The sequence below is a fragment of the Megascapheus bottae genome, chromosome 19 (genome assembly GCF_031878675.1).
Source record: "Megascapheus bottae isolate mThoBot1 chromosome 19, mThoBot2.hap1, whole genome shotgun sequence".
Classification (NCBI taxonomy): Eukaryota; Metazoa; Chordata; class Mammalia; order Rodentia; family Geomyidae; genus Megascapheus; species Megascapheus bottae.
In genome coordinates, this window is record NC_143527.1 from 34727739 (window position 1) to 34741931 (window position 14193).

General features: G+C 38.0%; 1 protein-coding gene across 4 annotated transcripts in view; it reads left to right on the forward strand.

Annotated features, from left to right (window-relative positions):
- Znf521 (zinc finger protein 521) overlaps positions 1 to 14193 on the forward strand; it is a 283510-nt gene that overhangs the window by 251128 nt on the left and 18189 nt on the right. For all 4 annotated transcript variants that reach the window (XM_090353315.1, XM_090353312.1, XM_090353314.1 and 1 more), the window contains 2 exons: positions 3216 to 3347; positions 5770 to 5885. In XM_090353315.1, the coding sequence (XP_090209441.1) occupies positions 3216 to 3347; positions 5770 to 5885 (248 nt within the window). The remainder of the gene's footprint in view (positions 1 to 3215; positions 3348 to 5769; positions 5886 to 14193) is intronic.

A 14193-nucleotide genomic window follows, 5' to 3' on the forward strand; every position in this document is an offset into this window, starting at 1 on the left:
CTCCCGTGGCAGCATGTGTTCTTTAAGCCTTTGTGTCACCAGAAACCCAACATTAGCCACCAATGTTACCTGACCAACTTAAACTTGTGAAAGAAACACTGTTTTTGAAAAGAGTTTAATTCATTCAGTTATCCTTTGTCATTCTCAGTAGTAAAAATTCTGAAAACTGAGATGCTACTGTTATCCAAACAAAATAAATACAGAAGGTATAAGAGCAAATTTAAAGACCCTCTGACTAAGTCTGTACTTTTGAAATTCTTTTTGTCAGTAAGTTTGATTGGTTTTCAGATATTCTTACCTAGGCCAGAAAAACTAAAGTAAGATTTTCTTACCCAATCAGAAAATATATTTGGGGGTTCTCCATCGCTCTTAGTCATTATGTACTTGACTGGGAGTAAGAAGCAAAATAAGGATAGGAAGGGAGCAGGGGAGGAAACAGGTAAGAGAACACGTATGCATGTTCAAGGTCAAACTCAGTGTATTGTGGCTTTGGCTTATCATTTGCTGAAGAACAGTTGATTAAATAACTAGATGAGTGTACTGGGGAGAACCTCACTGTATGGCTTATGAAACTAGAAAGCAAATGCGCTTCTCATACCTTTTCCAACTATAAACCTACCTCTGGATGTGTTGGTGTGATGTCTATAGTTGATGTCACCAAGCTCCTCCATGAATGAAAATGTGAGATGCAAGAAAAAAATAAGTCAATCGGTACCTTTATGACCACCTGTCACCTTTTTGAGAATCACTTAACCAAGTCAAATTATTAAACTCTCTGAGTCACCATCCTCAAGGAAGGTCCCCACCCCCCACCCTGAGCCAGGTGTCCTATGTTACTTTACACCTAGAGCAGGTTAAGAACTCATACCCACAAGACACATCTTAGTACTTTTGCACAGCACATTTTTATTAATTGGTACTGTTTTAACTGTACATCTTCCTGGGTTGCAGTGTAAAAACAAAACAGATGCAGTCTTAAAAGGCCATTCAAACTCTTAAGTTAACATCTTACTAGTCAAAATAAAGATCTACCACATTAATGGGAAAAGAAACCTTTAAATTTGGCCCGCATTCCTGATGATTAACTTGCTGACCCAATTCCCAATGAAAAGCAGAGCTGCTTGGGTTTCTCAATGACTAAAATTTGGGAAATTTTTGGTGACTTTAAGATTTAAAACAAAACTGCTTGATCTTTATAATCCCTAAAGCTTTTCGTACAACCCCTTGTCATGTCAGTAGGCACAATTAAACTTCTCTTACATAATTATAATCAAGGAATTTGCTGTGCCACCCAAGTGTAGAGTGGGTTTTATCTCTTGTGAAATGTAGACAGTACTGGGTGGCTTAATTAGTGCTTTGCTTTGCTTTTTACAAATTCCAATCCTCTGCTTCTAAAGACTCATACTTGTGTGAGAAGGAAGATTATGAATACAAATAGAGTGATTTTACTCCCAGTTAGCTAATAATAACTCACTTTGTAATTGGGCCTTTGAATTGCCAATAGCATCCACTACTGAAGGACTTCTACAGGCAGATTGTCTTTGAAGGAAGGAAATAACTTTGGCGTTAGATTTACTACTCCAACAGTGTCTTGCATTACTTAGGGTATCTAGGAAGCATTTTACCTATTGTGAATAAAAGAAAATACAGGTATATAACTTGATAACAAGCCAGGTTAAAGAGCAGCTTCACTCCTTGGTCTGAATAACACATAATCTTGAGTGTCATAGGTGTGTATTTTAGCCTGTCTTTTAATATCTTGGATTCTAAGAACACAATGTCAAAATTCAAGTTCCAGCTCCTGTACTTATTAGCTCTTCTGATGTAGAGCAGTTTTCAGCTCTCCAAAACATGTTTTATTTTTCATCTATAAAGTGCCAAATAGAAATATTCCATATAAGGGTGTGGTGAGTGTAAATGAATTCATATCTGTATGCATGTGGAACAACAGCACAAACCATAGTAAACACACAAGGCATAGTAGTACATATTCATAATCCTGGCTACTTAGAAGGCAGATGTAAAAGACCTAGGGTTCCAAGACATCCTGGACAAAATGGTAATAAGACCCCATGTCAAAAACTAAGTTGATTGTGGTGGTATACATCTGTAACCCCAGAAATAGAGGAGATAGAGGTAGGAAACTCATGGTTCAAGTTTAGATCCAGACAAAAGTGTGAGACCCAAACAAAAATTAAATAAAGAAAACAGTGGTAGCACGCTTGCCTGTCAAGCACAGGGCTCTGAGTTCAAACCCTAGTACTACACCAAAAAATAAATAAATAAATAAACGCTAACATGTTCTCTGAGGTTGTTAGTTCTCACACTGCTTGTCTTTGTTTGTTACCTTCCCAAGTTGAAATGAGTTAGGATAATCCTTGGGTTTAAAATTTGATAAATACTTTAGTGAGAAAAAGTAGCTTAAAACAAAAATGTTTTTATGTGGAATGTAAACTCTTTATATAGTAATTGTTAGCCCACCTAGATATTTCTTTCTGCCATCAATTGCTATCAAAGAACAATTGAGGACTTATCAGAAGTTAGCCCAGAACTCATGAAAGTGCTTTGGAGAAAAGACAAGCAGAGGGGAATCTGGGGGCAAAGCTAAAACTGTCCTCATAAACATAAGGGAGGAGGGACCTGGAAGTAACATGGGCAACTGTCATTCAAAAACAAAGCAAAGAATGCTGCATGAATATTTCAGATCTTCTAGAAAGTCTTAGAAATAGAAGGAAGGCTATATCAACGAAAAATACTTCTAAAATTTTTCTGGATGGGCATAGAAACTTCTAGAACCTTCTGGGAAGCCAAAGGAAACACACTAAAGAAGCAGCTATTCCACTTTTCTATAGGTCCTTTATTGCAACTATGGATCCTATAAAAATTATGATAATTAGACTACATGATTTATTATTGATAAACTACTTATACTCTGAAAGCTGAATAAATGACATTAGCCCTCAGATAAAGTCTGACTTTTGAGTATGTTTGGATTTTAAATCCCGAAAATCTGTTAATCTGATAGAAATTCATAAGTGATGTGAAATGATTGGAAGCCATACATACTACTACCTATTTTTGTTAAGTGGTAGAAATAGTTTAATGCATGCAATTATGGTTAATTTCTTAGCCTATAGGGTTAAAAGGGTTAGAGGTTGTCTGTTAAAGGGTAGGTTTCACCTTTTCTGTTCTTGCATTTTTTTTTTCCTTGACAGATGAAGGACTAAACCATGAGTGCAAACTCTGCAGCCAGACCTTTGACTCCCCAGCTAAGCTGCAGTGTCACCTGATCGAGCACAGCTTTGAAGGAATGGGAGGTACCTTCAAGTGTCCTGTCTGCTTTACAGGTAGGAAGCAATTTCCAAAGATCTCTGACGAGCTGTTGCCTGTCATGTCCTTCCTATCGTACATCCCACTGCTTGGCCTTTTGCAGGTAGGACTTCAGTTCAATTTGGGGAGACAATGTTTGATTTCCACTGATTAGCATTATTGATTGCAGCCCACTTAAAGGCTCAGATGAGCAGGAAGGTTAACTGTCAAGATGAACAAATGGCATTTCAAGTTCTCTCACAAGTCTGCACTTTTCCTTTTGGAAAACGACATCCATGTTATGTTCACTTTTTTCTCCCCTCTAGATGTTAAAAGGTTACCAAGGTCATTGTTGCCCACACAAGGCAGCTTTTTAAGATGTTCATCTGGGATAGCCATGTTTGTTTCCCAGATCCGTTGCTTAAACCGGGAGAATTTTACAACCTTCTTCATGAAAGAGGGAGGATATTATTAAATGTGCCCCAACTCCTTTGAGCTACAACACAGATTTGATGGGATATTTATTTCCTGGGAAATTAGATATACTTGTAAGAAACCTTTTTAAAAATATATTTTCAATTTTTAAATGATGTTTCACATATACCCTGGAATAGGACATTACAGGAATCAACAATTATTACTTGAGTCAGAGAGAAAGAGGTGGAGGAGAGAAGGAATATGATCACATATTTCTGGAGCTTGTCTACCCAAATGGCAAAATTATTTAATGAAATCTTTAGTGATTGCTTTGCATGTCTTGAACCCAGTGGTCAAGCTCTTTCAGGATATGCTTCCCTCTGATCTTTGTCAGTGTGGGGAAAGAATATACATATGTATGTCTTTCTCTGAAAATTGACTTCTTTGTTTTGACAGAGCAAAATTCCAGGCATTGATTATTCGCCTTCCCCACATTCAGCCTGTAGACTATGTTCTGTATTAAAATGGAATGTGAGGGGCCCTTGTCATTGCACAACTCACAAGCAGGACCTCTGTGTGTTGATGGCTCAGTTTTCCACATTTGTTTGTGTGGCCTCTTATTTCTGCAGTTTCTTCAGTCTCTCTCCCTTCCTTTTTTTTGGAACTATTTTTACCCTCCAACAAAATTTATTTCTTTAAATATATTGTTATATTTTTAACATCTTAAGATACAAAGACTCAAGGGTCTGGATTCTTTAGAAAATAGCAACAACAACAACAACAAATGCATAGCCAGTCTTCATAAATGAGAAGTAGATCAAAGGTCTCCTCACAGTTAAGACCCCCTAATAAAATATTGCTTTTATGTTGCAACCAGAGGTCTCATAAAATGTATGAAGTTATGTGGAGATTAGTTGCAAATCTATATTAAAATTAAAAACAACATGAAACACTTACTTCTTTGAGCTGGCTAAAGAGATAAAACAAAAAAAATACATTCACCATAAGCAGTCTGCATTTTCTACACAGACTTGGGTTGTTTTCTTATATCTTAAAATAATTTAGAAATAACAATTAGGAAAAAAAGGGGGGCGAGATCTTCCAATATGAAGCATGTTAGTTGGGAAAGGAAACCGGGTGCTTTTTTAAGGTAATGAGAAATGTTATTAAAATGTATGATTCGTAAGAACAATATTCTAATGTTTTTAGTTGCCTGGCAATTAGAATAATTTTAATGATTAGAGTGGAATCTGAGTCAAATGCCAACGTCTTTAATAAATCCTTTCCCTGCCTATACAGATTAATATTGTAGATGCAAACTTTTTTAGGTCACAGTGCACCTAGCATCCATCAGAAGTCAGTTCTGCCAACCCAAACACCGCCTCTGGCATATACAATTTAATTATTAATAGTATGTCTCCTAGGTAAACTGTTACACAGTCTTAGGGCCTTGTTTTGTAGTCATTAAAATTGAACATGTTTATATTATTGAAACCCTTGCATTCAGTGTGTAGGCTGAGTTGATCTTAAAGTATCCAAAGAGAATTTACCTGCCGTTACGCTGTACATTTATAGACAGTGCCCCAGAGTAGCTGTGGGATATAATTTTTAGCATTAACACATTTAAATAGAGAACTGTTTGCAAGCTATAACTTTAGGCAAATACAATAAACAGGGTTTTGGCATCTGTGATTTCTTAACCTGTGGGTTGCTAAGAGAAACAGGAGGCATTTCTTTTGAGACAGAGCTGTGCATTTGACAATTTTCGGCTTTCCTTTAAAAGATTTATAGGGAGCAGGGCCTTCACAAACCCCATTACTTTGGAGCTGTTTGGGTTGAATTAGGTGCTTGGTAGAGTGCATCTTAACAAAAGCCAGAGACCCAACCATGAGCAAATGTAACAAGGCTCTCCCCAGGTGGCCAGCAGCCCCTCAAACCCAGGAGTGTGCCATTCAGCCTGCTCTGTCTGCTCCTGGGGAGTCTTTGGCTCAGGGCATTTCAGAAACAAAATAACCCAAGTTCACCATCCTTTTATCATTTCAGTGTTTGTTCAAGCAAACAAGTTGCAGCAGCATATTTTCTCTGCCCATGGACAAGAAGACAAGATCTATGACTGTACGCAATGCCCACAGAAGTTTTTCTTCCAAACAGAGCTTCAGGTAATGGCCTCATGAGGAAGACTGAGATTGAACCCAGGGTTGCTCTCCTTCTAGGAAACAAGGGCATTTGAAATGGGGACGTACAGTATCACTCACCCCGGGCCACCCTGATGCTTTGTGTGTTTGGGGGCAAAGGGAAAATTAGAGACCAGATTAATAGACACCAAAGTAATTTTGCCTCTGGCTGCTGTCAATCATCGAAAGAACTAGAACAGACCTATAATTGGACCTTCTGACCCAGTATGAGAGATGTAGGGGTCAGGTTCATTGGACTGTGGGATCATTCACCTTGCTTGTCACAGCTCATTTTCCCAAGTCCTGTTTTATTCATGTTTTGTTCCCCGGGGGCTCTGCGCTGGATAGATGTCCAGGTTATTGTTGTCCAGAAGAGCTTAACATTGGAAGGGAGAAGGGAAGAAAGAAAACACTATATTCTTATCCAGCATGTGCTTCTTCCTTTTAATGAAACAGAATAATTATTACTCAAGCAACAGCCTGATAGTTGAGAATTTGGGCACCTAAAGGTGTTGGCTTTAGCCTTGAGATTCCTACTTACTAGACATGTGATTCACCTGGGTGCATAACTTTTCTGAACCTCAGAAATGAAGGGAAACAATGAGCAAGCATTTCATTGTACAGGGCTGTTGTAAAGTGGAAATTTGATAATGGTCACAGAAATAAGGTATTCAATATAAAACAAGTGATTGTTTGATAATTCTTAGCCACAGACTGGTCATTAAAAATATGAATGAAATGTCTAGAGATGTGGTTTGCTGGTACAATAGTGGCCTCATGTGTATAAGGTCTTGGGTGCAATCCTTCCCCCATTTTTTAAAAGAAAGGGGAAAAGAAAACAAGTCTGAGTCTACCAGGCGTAGTGCACCTTCCTATAATCTCATTCCTTGGGAGTCTAAGGAAGAGATTCACAAGTGTGAGGCCAGTTTGGGCTACATAGTGAATTCATTCTAGGCCAACATGGGCGACAAAGGGAGACCTTGTCTAGAGAAAGGTTCTTTTTTAGTATAGAATACATTTAGGACCTATACTAGAAGTCAAGTAACAAAGGAAAATCACTGTCTTGTTGTTACTTCATGCAGGAAGTTTTATCCTCAGTCTTCAATGAAATAGTACCAGAGTAACATGCTTTTTCTTAAATGATTTCCTATGTAAGACAATGAAGTTCAACGTATTGTCATTACGATCATTATTATTAAAAGATATTTAATCGGAATGAGGGTGAGGTTAATTTCTACACTGAACTCCAGCAGCAATTAAACTCGTATGTTAGGATATTCAACTGAGGCAAGACCAACAACACAGAGACAACCTTTTCCTCCAAATCTACCCCACAGTAAGGTCCTGGGGTAACTTAGTGCCTCTCTAGGCTCTGATGAGGCCCGATGTGGGTAAACTTTGTATGAAAATAAGGAAATTGCAGTTTATCTCCTCAGTTAGAATTCTTCAAGTGAACTAATAAATGAAATGAAATTTAACATATATATGTATATATATATATATATATATATATTTTTTTTTTTTTTTGCCAGTCCTGGGCTTTGGTTCAGGGCCTGAGCACTGTCCCTGGGTTTTCTCAAGGCTAGAGCTCTATCACTTGAGCCACAGCACCACTTCTGTCTTTTTCTATATATGTGGTACTGAGGACTCGAACCTAGGTCTTCATGATTGTTAGGCATGCACTCATACCATTAGACTAAACTCCCGGTCCCTAACATATATTTTGAAATGATAAGTTCATTTAATTGTCATCCTAGTCTGTGGATTCAAATTAAATTTGTTATTTTTACCTTTTATGATTTCGGGAAATTCTATTCTGTTACATCTTTTGCCAACTGAATGTAAAAATAGTTCAAGTTAGACTATTGTTCCTTCTTTATGTTCCATTAAGGGAATCAAAATGTCTGTTTGAAACAAATATTAGTCTTATTGTTATAGGTCAAGGGATAAGTCTTTGGGGATTGATTTTATGAAGTTGCCAAAGATAGTCCACCCTACTGCACAGTAACTCCATTGTGTAGAAGAACGAAGTAGTAGTTTAAAAATCAGCCAGGCATGGTGGCTCAAGCTTGTAATCCTAGCTACTCAGGAGGCAGAGATATGAAGATCTCTGTTCAAAGTCAGCCTGGGCACTAAAGTCCATGAGACTCATCTCCAATTAACCACTAGAAAATTAGAAGTGTTAATGTGGCTCCAACTGAAGAGCTCAGGGACAGTGCCCAGGCCCAGAGTTCAAGCTCCATGACTGGGGTGAAAAAGGAAAAAGAATAAAAGATACAGAAATTCTGTAGGGAATGATATGTTGGGGATAAGAAGAGGGTGGCCACAAATTTCCACCCCCATTCTGTACTTTCAAATTGTCACCTGGTTATGTTCTCCATACTCTTGATTAAAGGAATCCAAAGCAATAGAGGTTTCTGACCCATTGTAGATCAGATAGAATAAAACCATTGGAGACATCGTCTAGACTTCACTTATGATTTGCTGTGGGTTTTCATGAAACATTCCACGTTTACTGTTCTGCAATTAATATAGATCAGTGGTTCTCAAACTTCTTTTCAGTCTCAGAAATTAACTCAGGACTACAGTGCTTTGTCTTATGCACATTCTTCTGTCTATGGACATTCTTCATTATAACTCAACGTTTCCAATCATTTCAAAATTGAGAAAGAAGTTAGATGCAATGTAACAGTGTATGTTCTGTTGATATCCGAGAGATGTATGTCATCATACATTCTAGAGCCTCTATAGATTCCTACTATGCACCTGAAGGAACAACAAATTGGCCAATGAGCAAATGATATGGAATAATACCGTGAAAATAATTTGACCTTACAGACTTCCTAAAAGAGTACAGGAGATCACATTTTGGGAACCACTGGAAGAGAAGTTTCATTTCAGAACACATAACTTCTTATGAATATTCATGACCTTTGAAGTCAAACTTCTCTCAACATCTTTTTGGCTCATTCATTCAAATTGTGATCTAGGCCAAAACCAGATTTGTTCTGTAATCCAAAACTATGTGTATTATATTTTCAGTCACATAAAATTATATATATTCATATATGTATATATATTTCTCTCTCTTTTGAAGTATCAAGTTATGTCTGTGTAATCCAAGCTGACTATATGTAAAGTTTGCAACCCTGAACCTCATTATCTTTTTTTATGCCACCAAAGTTCAGTGAAAAGTACTTTTCAGAAGATCCTTTAAGCCTAAATCTCTAAGAACTGAAGTTCTATTGGACACCTTAAAGCATATAGGTCATTTCCCTCTTATATCAGGGCAAGAACAATAGGAGAAGTTTATAACAAACGTTCCAGAATAGTCCAACTACCATCTCTGTGGAATATCTTTAAATGATATATAAATGATATCATGGCTGTAATAACAAAGTTATGTTCTTTTTATGGACAGAAGTATAGAAGTACTTTCTTTACTGGGCATAAAATGAATACACATATGGAGATGGATAGATAGATAGATAGATAGATAGATAGAGAGATAGAGAGATAGATAGACAGATAGCAATATTAATGGAAATTACATGTGCCACAATGGGTGTGTGTCAAATATATATGTATGTATATGTATATCAGTCAGTGCACATACATATAAATGGTGGATTATTTCATTTATATTACCCATAAAGTCATTCAAAGTTCAGATAATTTTTCATTCTATATCATCATCTTTAGTAATTCAAGCCTTCAAGCTCCAAACTATAAATGCCATCCCTAATTATTGGGCAAGATGAAGCCTTTCTTTCCAAAGATCATTCCTTCTAAGACACAGAAATATATTGTTTGTCCATACACAAGCTACAATCTTTGGGCAATTCCCACAACTTGATAACATAAAATTTCAACTTGTAGTAGAGAGAAATGCGTGTGTGTGTGTGTGTGTGTGTGTGTGTGTGTGTGTGTGTGTCTTGGAGAGATGTCACCTCTTTCTTTTTGTGTATTCCCATCTATTTTTACAAGAAAATCTGCTATATTTCAAAGACCACCGCCATGTGCCAAGAGGAGAAATGTGTTATGGAACAAAAGTTCATTATTTGAATTAATGGACATATTATTATTTTTCAGAGTAAATGAACATGTTCAATGTTTCACATGTTTTCCTAATAGACCTCAGTTTTTTTTTTTCAGCAGAACTTAGGGAAGCCACTTTGAGAGTAGATGGCATGGTCCAAGAATAATATCCTACAATGCATATTTGTATCCAGGGTAGTTTATACAGGTGGGAGCAAGGGGTGCCTTTGCAAAAATGTTGAATAGGCCACTTTCTTCCAATACATAAATGACTATTTAATTGGTGCCTCCAGAAAAGCTACAATTGGATGGCAGTAATGAAATCATCTTCTCCCAATGTGTCTGCTTAGCAAATCATCCTATTAGGAATTAGGTAGAAGCAGAGGAAAATCCTGTAGTGGGAGTCAGAGCAGACTGGCCTAGCTTCAACCTGAAATTCCAGCTTGCTGATGGTATTGAAATTTATTTTGAATTAAAAAAAAAACCTGTTTTTGATGTTTGGCCTTTCCTTTAGTCAAATCATGAATATAATATTCTCCATATTCAAATTGTGGTAGTCTATTGACATTCTGTGGGGTATAGTAAGGCTTTCAGATATCACTAAAAGTTAAAATATGTCTTTGTCTCCATAGCTGTTTGATTTTCTTCTCAAGTAACTTCTTTTTCACATCACCTAAGTTTGATGCATATTTTCATACTGCAGTTTAACTAGTACTTGAATTTTATAGTCACATTTCTTGGAAAAATGAATTTTTGCATATGGGGTGGGATATACAAGACAGCAATACACAATCGCAATGTGCCTATGAAATAGATTCCTGGATCCCTTGCCAACTTAGCAACTGGCCCTAAGCTCACTTTTCATAAAGGTACTACAAATTCATGTCTCAAATAATTAAATTACCTGTCCTGAGGGATTTAGGTATCCTGTTGATAGTCAAAATCACAAGTGCTGTATTTACTGCTGTACTCTCAGTGCATTAGGAAGAAACTTACTTATTAAATATAACTCCATTATTTTAAAATTTTACCATGGTGTTAAGCATTCCACAAAATACTAAAACTAGAAATATATTTACAGTTCTCTAGAAAAATGTCAGCTATATATAAATAAGTCTTATATGAGATAATGCACATCCCATTGATTCCAAGAGAGAGTATTTATTCTCCTGCTAGAAAATCATGTCACTGGGGTTGAAGTTGAGTTTGAAAGAGAGATAACAGGTATCATCGAATATAGATTCCCTGACCTTGTCCTGGCTTCTTAGTGACAACCTAAGAAAGTGAAATCAAGACTCGTCATCATTTGGAACTAATATCTCTATCCTAGACCTATCAGAATTTGCCCAAGTCTTTTTAGTTCACAGGAATGATTTTCCAGTTAATCAAACTTCAACCCTGTTTTGTATTAGTTGGTTTTCCTAGTTAAACTTTTTGAATGTTAATCTTTTTCATGACATGAAGAGTATTACCCTCTGTTTTGTCCTTTTTTTTTTGCTTGTTTGTTAGCACCTAGATATAAAGTAGAACATGTTTGCTTTCAGAAGTGCATTTCAGAACAGTGTGGCAATTCCCTTCCAAATAAGGACACACGACCAAAACAAAAATTGTCTGGCTTCTTTGTATTTAGGTGGGATCTGGAGGAGAGTTTTAGTTATTTTGTCTTCATATGTCTCTTCCATATCACACGTCCTTCAAGGTCCTCTTGCAAACCAGAGGAACAGCAATGTGTGTTATGCTTGCCTCACATAAGATCTCTGGCCTACATACCCATCTGCTGAAAACTCTCCTACATTTTTCAAGTGGTCAGTTTTTGTTTCTCACAGAACAAAGTTTCTCTTTATCCCCACTCAAGCTATAAAAGCCACAAGTCCATCCTGCCTTGCCTGCTATGGAGCCCTCAGATGGGAACAATTGCCTAGCACCATGTTTAGACCTGACATATCCTGTTGTTCCTGTCCCTGTGGGGAAAGTGATTCTTCCCCTGGCTGGATGATCCAGGCCCATATTCTTGGGTGTTTTATTCCCTAAGTCACTGTGTCTCTGTATTCCTCCTACTCAGCCCCTCAAGACACGGAAAGACTCTACGATTCACAGGAGTGTGTAAATTATGTCAAATGAGTACCTGGTTCTGGGACTGGTCCTCATTTCTTTGCTTTGTAAGCCTACGGGGCTTTGGAAGCAAATTGGTGCTACAGCAACTTCCACTTAATTTGCTCAGTGGTTAAATTGATCTATCTTTTTTATTTGATCAGATCTCCAGGAACCGAATCATTTGCATTGATTTATTGATTGCTGCTATGTTTTCAACATTAGTTTTGATCACTTTTCAGCTGTTAATATTGGATAATTCAATCAGGATTGATTGGCCTTACCATTGAAGGCAAAAAGTTAATCACATAGGACACAGGAATAGGACAGAGTGCTAGCCTAACCGCAGTCTAACATCTGGTCTCGCCTCTCTCTCTCTCTCTCTCTCTCTCTCTCTCTCTCTCTCTCTCTCTCTCTCTCTCTCTCTCTCTCTCTCTCTCTCTCTCTCTCGCTCTCTCTGCAATTGTGCAGTAGCAAAAATGCTAGAGTTTTCCTTAAGCAAAGAAAGGAGTTTGCAGATTATAAGGTGAGGTCATTTTGTTTTAATTTTTAACAAAACTGCCTGTAGAAATCAAGCATGCAGGAAGATAAACATAAGAGAGACAATCAAGTCATTTGGACCAAATGAGTAAATGCATTTTCAATTACCCATTTTGTACCAATAAATGCCTACTGTCTGTGTACGTGCTTGGAAGTACAACCTGGATTCGCCTATTTCTAAATTTGGCCCTCACTGCTTCACCATGTGTCCTGGTCATCAAGTTTTCAAGAATCAAGTGGTAATTATGACCTAAATAAGAGCAAAAACCACGTTATTTGCATTAGAATCGTTTCTATCATATTCCAGCTCAGTTAAAAATTTTTCAAAAACAACACTTCTCCATCCATTAATTTCTTGATGTTTCCATTAATGGTCGGTTTCCTCTGTTAAAAGAGGAAGTACCACCTCTTCGTTCTAGCACTCAGTCCCTCTTCCAACAGCCCTGTTGTTAGCGAGCTGCCATTACTTTTTTTTTTTTTTTTGGTCTGGCCCAGAGTTGACAACAGATGGCCATCTCCAAACTGCCATAAGTGCGACTTTATGCAGCATCCAGCTAGGGTGTATTGAAGAGAGAATACTGTGGCCAGTTCTGCAGCCCCCTCCGCCCTCCCCACCCCCTGGAAGGGCTCATCACCTCTGCCACATTCTGCTTTGGCTGTGCTTTGCTGGCCCTGCCATCTTCCATGTCGCCAAGACAGCAGGCTGCCACAGCACCGGAAGATCTGCCTCCATTATCAGTGAGAGATTGCAGGCAGAGTTGTCCTGCAAAGACAGCTCTGTCTCAGTCAGTGCCTTTGTAGTCAGCTCCTTTGAAAGATCTGGAAACTCAAATTTCTAGAACATTCTGCACTCCAGACCCGGCATGTTGAATTTCCACCATGTGTTCCTCTTTTTAGATGTTTATTCCACACATAGATCGATGTCCCCACATTAGCAGGGACCGGGTGCCAAGAATAGACCCTTTCTGTTGACAAACTTTTATCTGAATATTGGAAAACACCACTTCCACATAAAACTGTTGTGCCAATTAGGGAAAGAAAGATGGTAATCGTGGGCTTTATCAATCCCTGCAAAGAAGCAGGGCAGTGCTCCAGCATCTTCTTGAGCCGTCCAGGTGATGATTCCTCACATTGCCACATGCAATGAGCTATTCTGGGCATTTGGAGAGAGACTGACAGGCTGCATTTCATCCAGTTTCTAAGGCAAGCTAGCTTCAGAGTCAGATGTGTATTTTGAGAGGAACTCACATTTGTTTCCTTTATTGTTATATTTGCAGCAAATCTGCAGCTGGTAACAGGTTCTGCCCTGCAGCTATGAAGGAGTAAGTTCCGCTCATTGGAGAGAGAGAGAGAGAGAGAGAGAGAGAGAGAGAGAGAGAGAGAGAGAGAGAGAGAGAGAGAAAATGGGAGGAGGTGGGCAAGATGAACACCGCTTAAAAGCACTGCTCGCGGTGCTGTCCTTTAGAACAGCAACTCCAAGGCTCTAAACGTGAGTGAAAGGCACAGTGAATAAATTCTTTTTAAAAGTGGTGGAATTTCAAACTGCCTAAAACAACAGGTCCTGTCCATTGATAACTTCATTGAACGGGTAAATGCAGAATGCACTGGCAGGCGCCTTGAAAGG